Below are 13,948 nucleotides of genomic sequence, written 5' to 3'. Positions count from 1 at the left end.
TGGGTGGGTATGGGGGTAAATGGGAACTCTCTGTACTTTCTTTTTTTTGAGACAGGGTCTCTGTTGCCAGGCTGGAGTGCAGTAGTGCGATCATACGTCAGTCACTGCAACCTCCACCTCCTGGGCTCAAGCAATCCTCCCATCTCAGCCTCCTGAGCAGCTGGGACCACAGGCATGTGCTACGAGGCCTGGCTAATTTTTTGCAGGGACAGTGTTTCGCCATGTTGCCCAGGTCAGTCTCAAACTCCTGGACTCAAGAGATCCACCTACTTCAGCCTCCCAACGTCCTGAGATTACAGGTGTAAACTACTGCACCCAGCTTAGACTTTCCATTTAATATTGTTGTGAACCTAAAACTGCTCTAAAAATAAAAGTCTATTAAAATAACAATAATAATGCCCAAAGAGCCCTTGAGGCCCATGTAAGTGCTCAGGAAGAAAAAAAAAAAAAATTCCTAAGAACAGCAGTTCTCGGGATATTGGAAAATGAAGGACAGTGATCCTTAAAGATAGGAAACCGATAGATCTATAAATAATCCCCCTCAAATATTCAGTTGAGTAGGGATTAGTGTATCCATGTAAGTAAACTATGCGAGGTCAAGGAAAGGATGCCCAAAAGGATTAGAGGAAACAATCGCAAGGGCTAACACAAGGCCAGGAATGGTTTAGATTCCCAAAAGCTAGAGTGTAAAATCTCATAATTTATGGAGATTAAGTACTTAGTATGGTTTTGCTTCAGTAGTGGGACAAAATTTACTCTGGTTTCACCTAACAAACCTTAAAAGCAAGAATTCAAAAGGATCTGGCCAGGCATAGTGGCTCACCCCTGTAATCCCAGCACTTTGGAATGCTGAAGTGGGCAGATTACTTGAGGCCAGGAGTTTGAGACCAGCCTAGGCAACATAAGAAAGAAAAGAAAAGAAAGATAAGAAAAGAAGGAAGGAAAGAAAGAAAGAAGATCCAAAAGGACCAAAGTGTTTCCAAGTAACTTTACCACATCTCAGACCAAAGCTCACAAATATTTATAGAAATACAAAAATATATAGCACCCAACAAATTAAAATTCACTGTGTCTGGCATCCAATACAAAAAACTACCAGGCTGCAAAGAAGAATGAATATAGTCCATAATAAGGAGAAAAACCAATCAATTTCAGTTAATCTAAAAATGACACAGATTATCAAATTAATAGAGAAGGATGTTAAAATAGTTATTGTAACTATATTCTGAAATTTAAGAAGCTAGAGGAAAGTCTGAATGTTAACTAGACACATGGAAGATACAAAATAGAACAAAAGTTAACTTCTAGAGGTAAAAAATATAATGTGTGAGGTGAAAGTACACTGGATTGGATTATCAGTAGATTAGATACTGCAGCAGAATTAGAAACCTAAGACATAGCAACGGAAACAATCTAAAATAAAACAGACAGGAAAAAAAACTGGAAAAAACATGAACAGCACATCAGTGAGCTATGGGACAACTTTAAACGGCCTAATACATATGCAGTGGGAGTGCCCAAAGGAGGGGAGGGTGGTGAAAGAAAAAATAATGGGGAGAAATAATGGTCAACATTTTTTCTAATTTGATAAAAATGATAAACCCGCAAATTGCAAAAGCTCAACAAGCTCAAGCAAAAGACACATAAAAAAGGAACACTTGGCTGAGCCTAGTGGCTCACACCTGTAATCCCAGGCTGGAGTGTAGTGGTACAATCATAGTTCACTGCAGCCTCAACCTCCTGCGCTCAAGCGATACTGGCATGTTCTTAAAATATCTCCCCACATATTTATTAGAATTAAGAGAAAAAACAAGAACTCTGCAATAGAGAAAGCAGACAACACCTTGACCAGGTGATCAAAATAAACAGCACAAAAGAGGGGCAGATGAGTAATAACTGCCTCTGGATGCAACACCCCAAGAAATTTGGCTAAGAATGCATAATCTGAATTTAATCATGAGCAAACACCACACAAACCTAAAATAAGCAACTCTGCTAAAAAAGGGAGGGGGGCATGCATTACTCAAAAAGTATTAAGGTTATGAAAGACAAAGAAAGGTTGAGGAACTGTTACAGCTTTAAAGGAGACTAAAAAGATATGACAAGTAATTGTAATACATGACCCTAGAAATGATTACTGTTCTAAAGGGAAAAGACATGCTATAAAGACATTATTTGGTCAGCCAAGAAAATTAGAATACAGATGACAAGTAGATAAAGGTACCAGGACAATATTAGATTTACTAAAATTGGTAACTATGTTACGATGTGGTTATATAAAATAATATTTTTATTCTCATGAAATACACTCTGAAGTGTTTAGGGCCATGATATATGCAGCTTACTCTCAAATGGTTCAGGAAATGCCATACAGAGAGGAAGAAAGAGAGAGTGTGTACATGAGAGAGCATAAGCATGAGGGTACATATAAAATAATAAAGCAACTGGGGCAGAGTGCTAAAAAAGGTGAATCTAGACAGAAAGTATACAGGTGTTCTACCATTCATGCACGCTTTCTGTAAGGTTGAAATTATTTCCAAACAAAATGTTAAAAAAAAAACAAACACAGATCTTCTGAATATGATAACATAATAAGCTCATGTTTGATGTAGCCTCTCTGACTTAACATACAGCAATGATACATAAAATATAAAAAGAAAAAAATCGAAAGGATATAGCCAGGCTCAAAACCAAGATAAACGTTTCCATGAACCAGAAACACAACAGAAACTCAAAGATGTATGCAACGCCAAAGCCAGAGGCCTGCTGGGCTCTGGAAGCAGGCATTGGCAGCTGACAGTTCTGCCCCTATGAGGACTTAGGTACTCCATACAAGATGTGAGACACAAGCCAGGCTTGCTAACTGTAGCCAGGGTTGCTGATGAAAAAAAGCTTGACACTGGCATGGGTGCAAAGGGCTACATTCCCCTCTGCTTTGAATATAACCTGCAAAGGTTCAGCAGGCCACTCACCTCTTTATTTGAAAGACACTTAATAGTTTGACAATTTCTGGAAGATGGAAGTTCACCAGCATCTGTCTCCCGGGTCAAAAAAAGAAGCTTCTGACCCACTGAATCCAAGCATTCTAAAACACTATAAAGAAGTAGAAGAGTTAAGGTAAGAACAACAGTTTTCCAGAACCTGACAGTTATTTCTCTATACATGCATTATACAATATGGTAGCCACTAGCAATATATAGCTATTAAAATTAAAATTAAATAAAATTAAAAATTCAGTTCCTCAACTGCACTAGTCAAATGTGACTAGCAGCTACCAAACGAGATAGCACAGATGTAGAGCACTTCCGTCATCACAGAAAATTGTTTTGGACAGTGTTGCTTCAATAGAGAGAGGAAGGATAAACAAGAAATATACCCAAAGCTCTCTATCAAAAGATTAGGCAAAATTCTAAAGATCTGATACATTTGCTATAGTCTGGAGACAAAGCCCTTTTGAGTCTGTGTGTGTCTTTCATAGTCTGGGCAATACAACAAGGCTACAGATTGACTCTTCTAGCCAAAATACCAACTAGTCTATCATCTTTCCCAGTGCTACCTAGGTTCAACGTATTCCAATTCTTTTTTCTTTTTTTTTTTTTGATCAAGGATATCATTTTAGACCAGCCAGTAGATTCAGAAAATTAGAAATTAAATACTATATATTAAGGCTAGAAGGTGGTATTTTTTCCGTGGTTTTTGTGATAGATGTTATTTTTTGGTAAATAGTTTTTAATAGACTCAAAAGAGGATAAAAACATTCTCAGGTGTTGTTAAATAAGAAACTAGATACTCCATTTGTCTTTGCTCTTGTTTCAAACTGAAAATATTACCTTGTGTTTGGGTGCTGAAGTACTTCTGCTGTGTTTTTAGGCTCTTGGCCTGCTGCTTGTATTTCTTGGTGATTAGCTAGTGCTTCTAGATTTAGTTCTGCAATCTTGAAGAAAACAAAGTGGTAAAAATATAATTGCTTGCAGAGCATTTGATGCTCAAATAAATACAAAACAAAAAGCAACAACAACAAAAAGCAAAAAATCCACTTGAATAATGTTCTCTGTTCTCTTAGGCAGTGGCTTTGCCATTGCCACAGCCCTGGGATGGCTTCAATAGTTACCAGATGGTTTATGGTTGCTTAGCCAAGACCGGCAATCTGTTATCAGCTACTAACATTGTTACATGAATATGGGGAAGGGCCAAGTAGGGCTGATTGAAAAAGGATGTCAATTTTGGCTCATCACTCATCCAACAGTCAGTCACTTAAAATTTACTTCTCTGCAAACATGCAATTTTGGAAATGATAAAAGAATGGCTTTTACAGGAAAATTTTTTTAAAAGACTATTTATTAGTTTAATACAAAATCATGAGAAGTCTATTCTAGTTATTTCTTCTCCTTCCGTAAAGTGGGAGCCCACCAGGGAGTTGTGATGTAGAGAGAATAATTTTTAAAGTTACAAATTTTTAAAAATAAACTTTTTTTTAGAATCAGTTTAGATTTACAGAAAAATTATGAAAATAGTACAGAGTTCCCATATAGCATACCTCCATTTTTACCTATTAGTAATAGATTTGTATGGTGCATTTGTCACAATTAATGAACCAATAGTAATGCATTATTATTAATTAAGCCCATGCTTAATTCAGATTTGGTTAGTTTTTATCCAAGTGAGACACAATTTTCACTGGAAATCAAGCATAATTAAGTGCCCCAAGTGTGGTTTGAGAATCCTGGAGTTTCCAGACATCTTCTCACAAGGGGTGAGGTCCTTCCTTCTCCAACTATGTGACATAACAGACTGAATGTGAAAGCAGATATGAAAAGCCACTTGTTTTCTATTAAGCTAGATATTAAAAGGTTTCACAAAAATACCTAAAACAATGATGTTCTTTCCACTAATTTTTATGGAAAATTCTTTTTTCCATAAAAGTAAGTTATTTGTAGCTGGACAGAGTGGCTGTATATGCTTAAGTTCCAGCTACTCAGGAGGCTGAAGTAGGAGGATCCCTTGAGCCCAGGAGTTCCAGTCCAGCTTAGGCAACACAGTGAGACCCCGTCTCAAAAAAAAAAACAAAAAACAGAAAAAGAAAAAAAAGTGATTTGTGTTAACATATAATGGCTTTTTATTTATCTTAAACTAATATTAAAAATTTATTTAATTTCTAATATGGTAAATGTTGATAGATATTGTAACCCAGAGTCCCTGGGTCTTCAGGTGCACACTATAAAAGTGTAACCCCTGTTGCACCTTGTTGTTTCAAAAGGGTACAGGAAGACCACCAGCTACAGCAAGATAAAAACAAGCTGGAACCAGAGATGCCTGAAGTTAGAGATGAACTTGGCAAACTCTCTGCATTACCATACTAAAAATCTCACCTAGGGAGGAACTTATTCTCCATTTTCTATACATGTATGTGTCAAGGAACAAACCCTGCCTTTACATGCAATGACTCAGCCGACTAGCAAAATAAAAGCCCTGCTTTTGCCTTCATTTGGGGAGATAGTGCTTTGGGAACTATCCCTGGTGTTCTTACGTGTTGCAAAGTAATAAAATCCCCTTGTTAAATCCTCTTGGGCCAGGCACAGTGACTCATGCCTGTAATCCCAGCACTTTGGGAGGCTGAGATGGGTGGATCACCTGAGGTTAGGAGTTTGAGACCAGCCTGGCCAACATGGTGAATAAAAATACAAAAAAAAAAAAAAAAGTTAGCAAGGTGTGGTGGCAGGCACCTGTAATCCCAGCTGCTCGGGAAGCTGAGGCAGGAGAATCACTTGAACTGGGGAGGCAGAGGCTGCAGTGAAGCGAGATCGCACCACTGCACTCCAGCCTGGGAAACAGAGTGAGACTCTGTCTCAAAAAAAATAAAAATAAAAATAAATATTCCTTGGTAGTGGTCATTGGGTTAACACCCACTAAGTGACTGAACACACCACTGTGTGGGTAACAATATAAAAAGAGTCATGAGACCAAAAGGGTTTTAGAACCTATTGTAGTGATTTAGAGCAGAGATTAGCAAACACCAATACATATTTTTTTGTAAATAAATAAAGTTTTATTTCAGCTGTGCCCACCAGTGTTGACATAATGTCTATGGCTGCTCTTGCAGTACCACAGCAAGTTGAGTAGTTGCAATAAAGACAATATGATCTGCAAAGCCTACAATATTTACTAGTTGGCCTTTACAGAAAAAGTTTGCTAATCCCTGGTATACAGAAAAGACAGAATGTGACAGACCTGGGTTTCAATTCTGGTTCCACCTCTGACTGACTGTGGGACCTCAGATAAGTTATCTAACCTTTGGTAACCTCGAAAGGCTCATGTATAAAATTGGAATGATAATAGCTAACTCACAGGGCTGTTGTGAGGATTAAATAAGATAATGTATATACAGCATTTTAGAACAGTACACTTAAGACCTCAGTGAGTGGTGGCTATTATTATCTATATGCTCAAAGAAGATCTGTTAGAATGTCTTTCTACCACCTGACACAAAAGACTATTCTGGCTGTTACTTATTATTCTATGTGGAGTACAATTTATTTCATAATGGAGTCATGATGGAATGTACTATGCAATGGGACAATCTAATAGGTTAGAATGCATTATAATAAAGTTTGTCAGAGACTATGTCCTCTTCCATGTCTCCCTTATGTGTTGTTCTAACATTTACCCACTGAACTGCTGTTGAAACAATTGTATGCTCCCCCTACTCCAAGAAAACAAAAATCTATGCAGATTTTTTATAATTATTAGTATTAACTACAATAATCACTACACCACCAGTATAGTGCTTAGTATATTCAAGACACTGTGCTAAGAATTTTATACACAATCTCATTTACTCTCAACAATATCCCAGAAAAGTGTGTATTCCCATATTATAGATCCAAAAACTGATGTTGTTCAGAGAAATTGCCCTAGATTATACAGCTAGACATAGTAGAACATATATTTTAAAACAGATAAGCCCAACTTCAGAGACTATATACTTAACCACATTATGCTAGTGATATGGGTCTTAATTCGAAATACATGCTAGGCTTCAATCACACTGCCATTTTCTTTTTTTAGGCTTCAATCACACTGCCATTTTCTTTTTTTTTTTTTTTTTTTGGGGATGAAGTCTTGCTCTGTCACCTAAGCTGGAGTGCAGTGGTGCAATCTTGGCTCACTGCAACCTCTGCCTCCCCGCAACCTCTGCCTCCCTGGTTCAAGCGATTCTCCTGTCTCAGCCTCTGGAGTAGCTGGGACTACAGGCACGCGCCACCACACCTGGCTAATTTTTGTATTTTTAGTAGAGACGGGGTTTCACCATATTGGCCAGGCTGGTCTCGAACTCCTGACCTGGTGATCTGCCCACCCTGGCCTCCCAAAGTGCTGGGATTATAGGCATGAGCCACTGCACCTGGCCCACACTGCCATTTTCATAAAAATAGATAATAGGAGTTGGTAGTCTGTGATAATCTGATCTAGTCCCACTAGATCAGAAAAGGTGAACACACTGGGCAAAGATACTAACCTTTTTTGGGCCATGCTTAAGGAAATACTCAGCCAATTCAAGGATTGTTCTAGCATCTTCTGTGGCATCATGACCAAGTCTGTCTGGACACTGTATATCCTTCCTGGAAAGTCAATATAAAATTGACATACTGGAAGCACTTTTAATGATAGGCTTTTTCAACCATCTCAAGTGTTCTGATTACATATAAAATGTTAGAATTCTGATAATTAGATTTGCATCACAAAAATCAAGGTTCCTTTATTCCAGCTAATTGCCAAGCCCTGCGAGAGGAACTGGGGGTGCAAAACAATCAGGAATGGCTTTGTTCACAGCAAGCATAGCATCTGGACAAAAGGCTACCCAACAAAAAGTTTCTGGCTGACTCCCTGGCCAGGCCCTTCTCTAAGAAATGGACCAGGCCCATTTCTCAGATCTAACCATTGTTTAAAGTTGCCTTCCTGAAACTTTTTTATTTGTATATAAGTGTCTATACATACTTAAATACTTTCTTAGGTGTTTTTAAAAAGCTTAATATATGTATATATTTATAGATAGAACTAAATCTAATCTACATCATATAAATATTGAGGCATATATAGATCTTGCTCTGCATCTCTTATTCTCAGGAGTGTCTTAGAGAGGTGTCCATATCACAAACAGATTTATCATATTCTTCTGAACAACAAAATATTCAATAATACAGATAACCATAATTTACTCAACCAGACTTCTAGAATATTTGAGGTTTTCTATTTTGCTATTTTAAACCATGTTATAATGAACACCTTTGTACATATGTGTCTTAATACAATAGGACAGTATAAGTATGTTATACTATCTTGTATAGGCATATAGGTATGTTATGTTTTGAAATTTTGGTTACCTCTTCTGCCTTCATGGTTCAGTTCTGTCCATTAAGCCTCGACTGTGAATGTAAACCCCTGTCTCTATTGCTACAATTTCTTCATTTCATAAGAAATGCAAAAAAACATGTTTATAAGCAAAGAGAGCAGAAACCCTGAATTTTGCAATATGCATTAAATTAGATACTACATGCTAACTTGTATGCAGTTTGTCAGAACAATATTACAGCATATAAGCAAACCTACCCCAAAATAACTTTGGCTAAGAACTTTAGCTTAAATCTTCTGCCCTGCTCTCTGACATAAAGCAATGATGTATCAATAACATATGGATGTATCATCTGAGGAAGAAAGAGAATAAAATGAGTAGTGTCTTATGCTAAAGGAAAAAACAAGTGGGCTAGCAGGGTGGGAGAGAAGAGCCCAAGACTTTAGATTTGAGATAAATGGAACAGGCATTTATACTGAAAATGCAAAGTCCTAAATCAGATACTCACTTTCAGTGCTCTGAGATCCAAATCTAAGGAGTGGCCCACTAACACAGCATCAGGAGGAAGCAGTGCTTTTAACTGCCTCTGTACATCTTTGAGTTTGGTCGTCACTGGGTTAAGAATCTTCTTCGTGATTCCCGAAAAGCTTTCATTAAAAAAAGAGAAATGGACAGGCTAGGATATTAACAAGTTTTCCTCTCTGGAAAGTGATTTTAAAAGTAACATTTTTTAAAATTACAGTTAATATATATATGCTTAGTGTCCAAAGTGACAAATAAGAATTAAAAATTAGTCATAATCCTATCACCCAGCGATGATTGCTTTTTTACATTTTAGTAAATGTCGTTCCATACTTTTGATATAGATTCAGGTATATATTTAATTTTTATAAAAATGTAATCATAATGCATGAGCTGCTTTACAATGAATCTATCATTTATAATATGTCATAAACACATTTTCACATCAATAAATCTATTTAGCACATCCTTTTAAATGGTTACAGAGTATTCCATTATACAGATACAGCATATTTTAACTAATCCCCTACTTTCAGACATTTATATACTCACATTTTTGCAATACTGTGACAAACATGCTTGTGCATACAACTTTGCCACACGTGACTGTTCTCTAAGAATCTAATTGTCAAGTCTGCTAATAGGACAGTATTTATCACTATCATTGCCTCTCTGTCCCTAAGTCATCACGAATCTACTGGTGCCACGTCAACGGATGGGAACAGTAATGTTTCACTGGCTTCTTGCCTAGTCACTGTGTGTACATTCTGAGATTACATGCTAATCTTTGGAAAAGTAGACTAACATTTTCAGCTTCAAATTTCTGTTATGAAAAATATTTGTTTGTGTTTTGGGGGTCAAGGCAGATTAAGCTGTAACATCACTTGACTGCCAAATGATGACTTGCAGATTTTCAGATGAGGTCTTATCAGAAAGCAAAGCTCTAGCTGTTTGGCAGTTGTAGATAATGATTATAATTGGGAGATTCTGGAACAAGGAAGATAATATTCTGCTGACTTAAGGTCACAAGAAGATTGAAGATCAAGAAGGGCAAGAGCATTATACACTGACATTGTGCAATTTCAGCATTAAAATATACCTATGTGATGCCCTAACCTTTGATAATATTTAAGTAGATAAAACCTAACTAAACTGAAGCTGTGGGCCATTCTTAAGTATTATTCCATTCTAGCCCGATAGCTCTTAGAAGAGCTGCAGGCAAGGTGAAAAATACCTGGTGAGGTAGTCCAGAATCTTGTTTTCAGGTTTGACCAGTTCATCCATAACACAGCAGCCTCCTTCAGCAACCAGTGAGATGCGTGTTAGCTCTCTCCCCTTGGATGTGAGGCACTGAAAGACCAACATGTAGTCAGGCTGCTGAACTGTGGAAGTTATTGCTTCTTCTTACTATTTACACTATGTCAACTGCCATCTACTGTAATCTACCAGGGTCCCTGCAGCAATGGCACAAACTTGCTTTCTAGAGGATCTAGTGTGAGTGAAATTAAAGCTGGGCAGGCTGCTGAATGTTACACTTAAGAGGATCAACACAGTGTAGTCTGCACAAAGAAGATGAATGCAAATAATATTAATAATTGTATCTACCATTTATGGAGTGTGTACTATATCCAGTATTATGCTAAATACCACTAATAGGTAATTTTTATGAAGCCCATTCTATTATCAGCTAGTGCTGTACTAAGAATTTTATATATGCCACTCTCATAATTACCTTTTGAGGTAGGCTTTATTATTACCCCCACTTCACAGAGGGAGAAGCCGAGGCTGATAGGTTAGGGGTATTTGTCTAAGGTGACATAGCCACTAACAGGCAAGGACAGGATATACACCCTGATATGTCAGATTCTCAAATTTTAGGTCTTAGTTACTCTATTAAGAATTGAGAAACTGTTTCCTGAGTACTGAGAGGGGATGCACTGTCTTTGAAAAGAGGCTTACTACAATTAGATAAAGCAAAGCACGAGGGGAACTTAAGCAGGGAAATCCTATTTCTGATCTTCAAGGTGTAAAACTAAGCCAAACCAACAATTAAGGCAAAGTCCTCATGGCAGCAACAACAAAATACTTCTTCAAACATAAGGAATCAACTTCTAGTAATATGCAAAGACCTGATTAAACATAGTAACTAGTTGGAAAACGTGATTTTTTTTTTTTTTGAGATCGAGTCTCACTCTGTCGCCAGGCTGGAGTGCAGTGGCGCTATCTCAGCTTACTGCAACCTCTGCCTACTGGGTTCAAGCGATTCTCCTGCCTCAGCCTCCCGAGTACCTGGGACTACAAGTGCATGCTGCCATGCCCAGCTAATTTTTTGTATTTTTAGTAGAGATGGGGTTTCACCATGTTGGCCAGGATGGTCATGATCCACCCGCCTCAGCCTCCCAAAGTGCTGGGATTACAGGCGTGAGCCACTGCACCCAGCCACTTATGTGATATTTATTCTTTATCCTGGAATACAGATCTAAGTTTTCTAAAGTGTGAGTAAAAGGACCTACTTTCAGCTATTAAAACAGAATACTAGAAATGAATGTATTCGTTCATTAGTGCATTAGACTCAAGAAATCATTTTCTACTAGACCTCAGCTTGCAACACTCCAATTGAAAAATTAAAAGTAGTACGTGCCATTTCACAGTCAAGTCCAAAGAGAGGACTATTGTCTGCTATAGAACCATTACATTTGGTAAGTAAAAAGTTTTCACAATCAGGAAAACCTAGGAGAAAAAGGAAGAAAATGTTTGCCTTTAGAATAGAGATGGTAAACATCACTCTTAGATTCAAGCAGGTAAAACTAAAATACTAGATATTTTAGTCAGATATGTTGGTATGTTAGACACTTGAAATACAATGACTAAATAAGATACAATCTCTGTCCTCAAGTTTTTCTCCATCTACTCATTTTTATATTGAAAGAATAATGTAGGCTTGCTGTTAGGAGGAGATTCTGGGGCTTGAACTTCCTGGCAGTTACCAAGTAACAATTTTTCCTCCTCATGAGAAAAGAGATAACTAAATCATGGCTAAACCCAAAGTCATTAGGCGCTTTCCATGTCAGCACTAAGAAAGAATGAATAAAGTATGCAAATAACTGTATGTGGCATCTTTCTTTCCTAAATACAGGAAGAGAAAATAGGAATGAGATTCCACCATAATGGAGATCTAAAAGGATTTCATAGTAGGAAGAAAGTTTAAGTAACATTCACCATATGTGTCCCTCCACCCAACTCAACCCGTGAGATTCCTCTGAAACATCTATTCAGAGCCTTGCCTGCATTTTCTGGAATCACATATTTCCTACAGAGGCTCAGCTATAGATTTAAGGTACTCCCTCTATTTGTGAACCCTGAGTCCATAACCATGCGTATTTAGTTCAAAAACCCAAAAACATCTGAATTGTTGAAGATTTCTACCTTCAGGCAGAGGCTGGAGCAGTAAAGGTAACATCTAAATCTTGTTTGACACGGAACAAAGGGGGCTATGCAAACCTTTGACCAATTTCTGATTCCCGGTACTGTGAAATTTCCAACTAATCGCAATGAAAAGAATCAAAAGATGGTCTATCCCAGAGAAGAAAGGCAGCCTCAAATCTCACAGACACTATATTTGCTGCCTACCTTATCTATATTATCAGTGGTGTTTTATAGGTGTTAGCAGTACTGCCCTTACTACGTGCTCATGTGACAGTAGTGCAACCTCAAGAAAAAGATGGTTATAAATGTTAAAATAAATAGAGAAAAAAGCCATGTATAAAATGGAGTTAAAATTTAGTTCATATATCATAGGACTGCCAGTTAATGTACAAAAAGGCACTTAGTACGGTGCCTGGCACCTATAAAACACGCCTACATCAACTTAAAAAATTAAAAAAATAAAATTTATGCATCCAGAAAATAAGAACTCCAATAATTCCATGATAAAATACAGCCCAATTTAAAAATGGACAAAGGATCTGAATAGACAGTTCTCTGAAGCTATACAAATGACTAATAAGCATGTGAAAAGTTGCTCAAAATCATCAGCCAACAGAAACATGCAAATCAAAATCACAATGAGACACCACTTCATACCCACTAGGATGGATATATTCAGACAAGATAATAGTAAATGTTGGCAAGAATGTGCAGGAACTGGAAACCTCGTATGCTGCTGGTGGGAAAGTGAAATGGTACGGCAGCTTTCACAGCCTGACAGTTCCTCAAAAGGTTAAACACAGAGTTGTCACATGACCCAGCAATTATACTCCTAGGTATATACCCAACAGAAGTGAAAGCATGTGCCCACACAAAAAACTTGGACCTGAATATTCATAGCAGCATTATTAACTAAAAAGTGGAAACAACCCAAATGTCCATCACCTGATGAACAGTCTATCCAATGCAGTATCATTAAGCAGTGAAAATACATGTAGTACTGATACATGCTACAACATGGATGAAGCTTGAGAACATTATGCTAAGTTAAAGAAGCCAGTCACAAAGCCCACATATTGCACATCCACTTACAGGAAATACCCAGAATGGGTAAATCTATATATAGAAACTAGATTAACGGTTGTCAAAGGCTCAGGGAGTTGGAGGGAAATTATAATACAGGGTTTCTTTTGGGATGATAGAAGTGTTCTAAAATTGTGGTGATGGCTGTACAACTCTGTGAACATAGTAAAAAATACTTAATTGTAACTTTAAGTGGGTGAATTGTGTGGTATGTTAAATTATGTCTGTTTTAAAAAAAGGAAATTTAATTATCATTGCTATAATTAGGAGGTAACAAAGAAAATAAAATGAAATCAAAGTACTTTTATTAAATTCTTGCTATATAATTGACCAAGGCTCCGAGCCTAGACCTGCTCTATTTGTTAAAGAAATACGGGGGCAGCGTGGGAGGAGAATTAGAAGTATTGGAAAAGTGTTAAAATGTTAAAGACATACTGACTGTTTTTAATATATTAAGAAGAAATGAAAGAAAACTGAATGAAAAGGAAAGGGAATAACTTTCTTATTAAATATTATTTCAATGCTATTTAATGTCACATTCATGTACTACCTAAAATCATCACTTTGCCA

General features: G+C 37.2%; 1 protein-coding gene across 4 annotated transcripts in view; it reads right to left on the bottom strand.

Moving 5' to 3' along the window:
* REXO5 (RNA exonuclease 5) overlaps nucleotides 1-13,948 on the bottom strand; it is a 53,577-nt gene that overhangs the window by 23,501 nt on the left and 16,128 nt on the right. For all 4 annotated transcript variants that reach the window (XM_055100129.2, XM_055100130.2, XM_008964463.5 and 1 more), the window contains 7 exons: nucleotides 11,511-11,599; nucleotides 10,104-10,219; nucleotides 8,856-8,994; nucleotides 8,605-8,699; nucleotides 7,514-7,616; nucleotides 3,831-3,934; nucleotides 2,973-3,093 (listed from right to left, as the gene is read on the bottom strand). In XM_055100129.2, the coding sequence (XP_054956104.1) occupies nucleotides 2,973-3,093; nucleotides 3,831-3,934; nucleotides 7,514-7,616; nucleotides 8,605-8,699; nucleotides 8,856-8,994; nucleotides 10,104-10,219; nucleotides 11,511-11,599 (767 nt within the window). The remainder of the gene's footprint in view (nucleotides 1-2,972; nucleotides 3,094-3,830; nucleotides 3,935-7,513; nucleotides 7,617-8,604; nucleotides 8,700-8,855; nucleotides 8,995-10,103; nucleotides 10,220-11,510; nucleotides 11,600-13,948) is intronic.

Source organism: Pan paniscus, chromosome 18 (genome assembly GCF_029289425.2).
Source record: "Pan paniscus chromosome 18, NHGRI_mPanPan1-v2.0_pri, whole genome shotgun sequence".
Taxonomy (NCBI): domain Eukaryota; kingdom Metazoa; phylum Chordata; class Mammalia; order Primates; family Hominidae; genus Pan; species Pan paniscus.
Note: the sequence above shows the minus strand (reverse complement) of the source record. Positions and strands in the feature narration are given on the sequence as shown.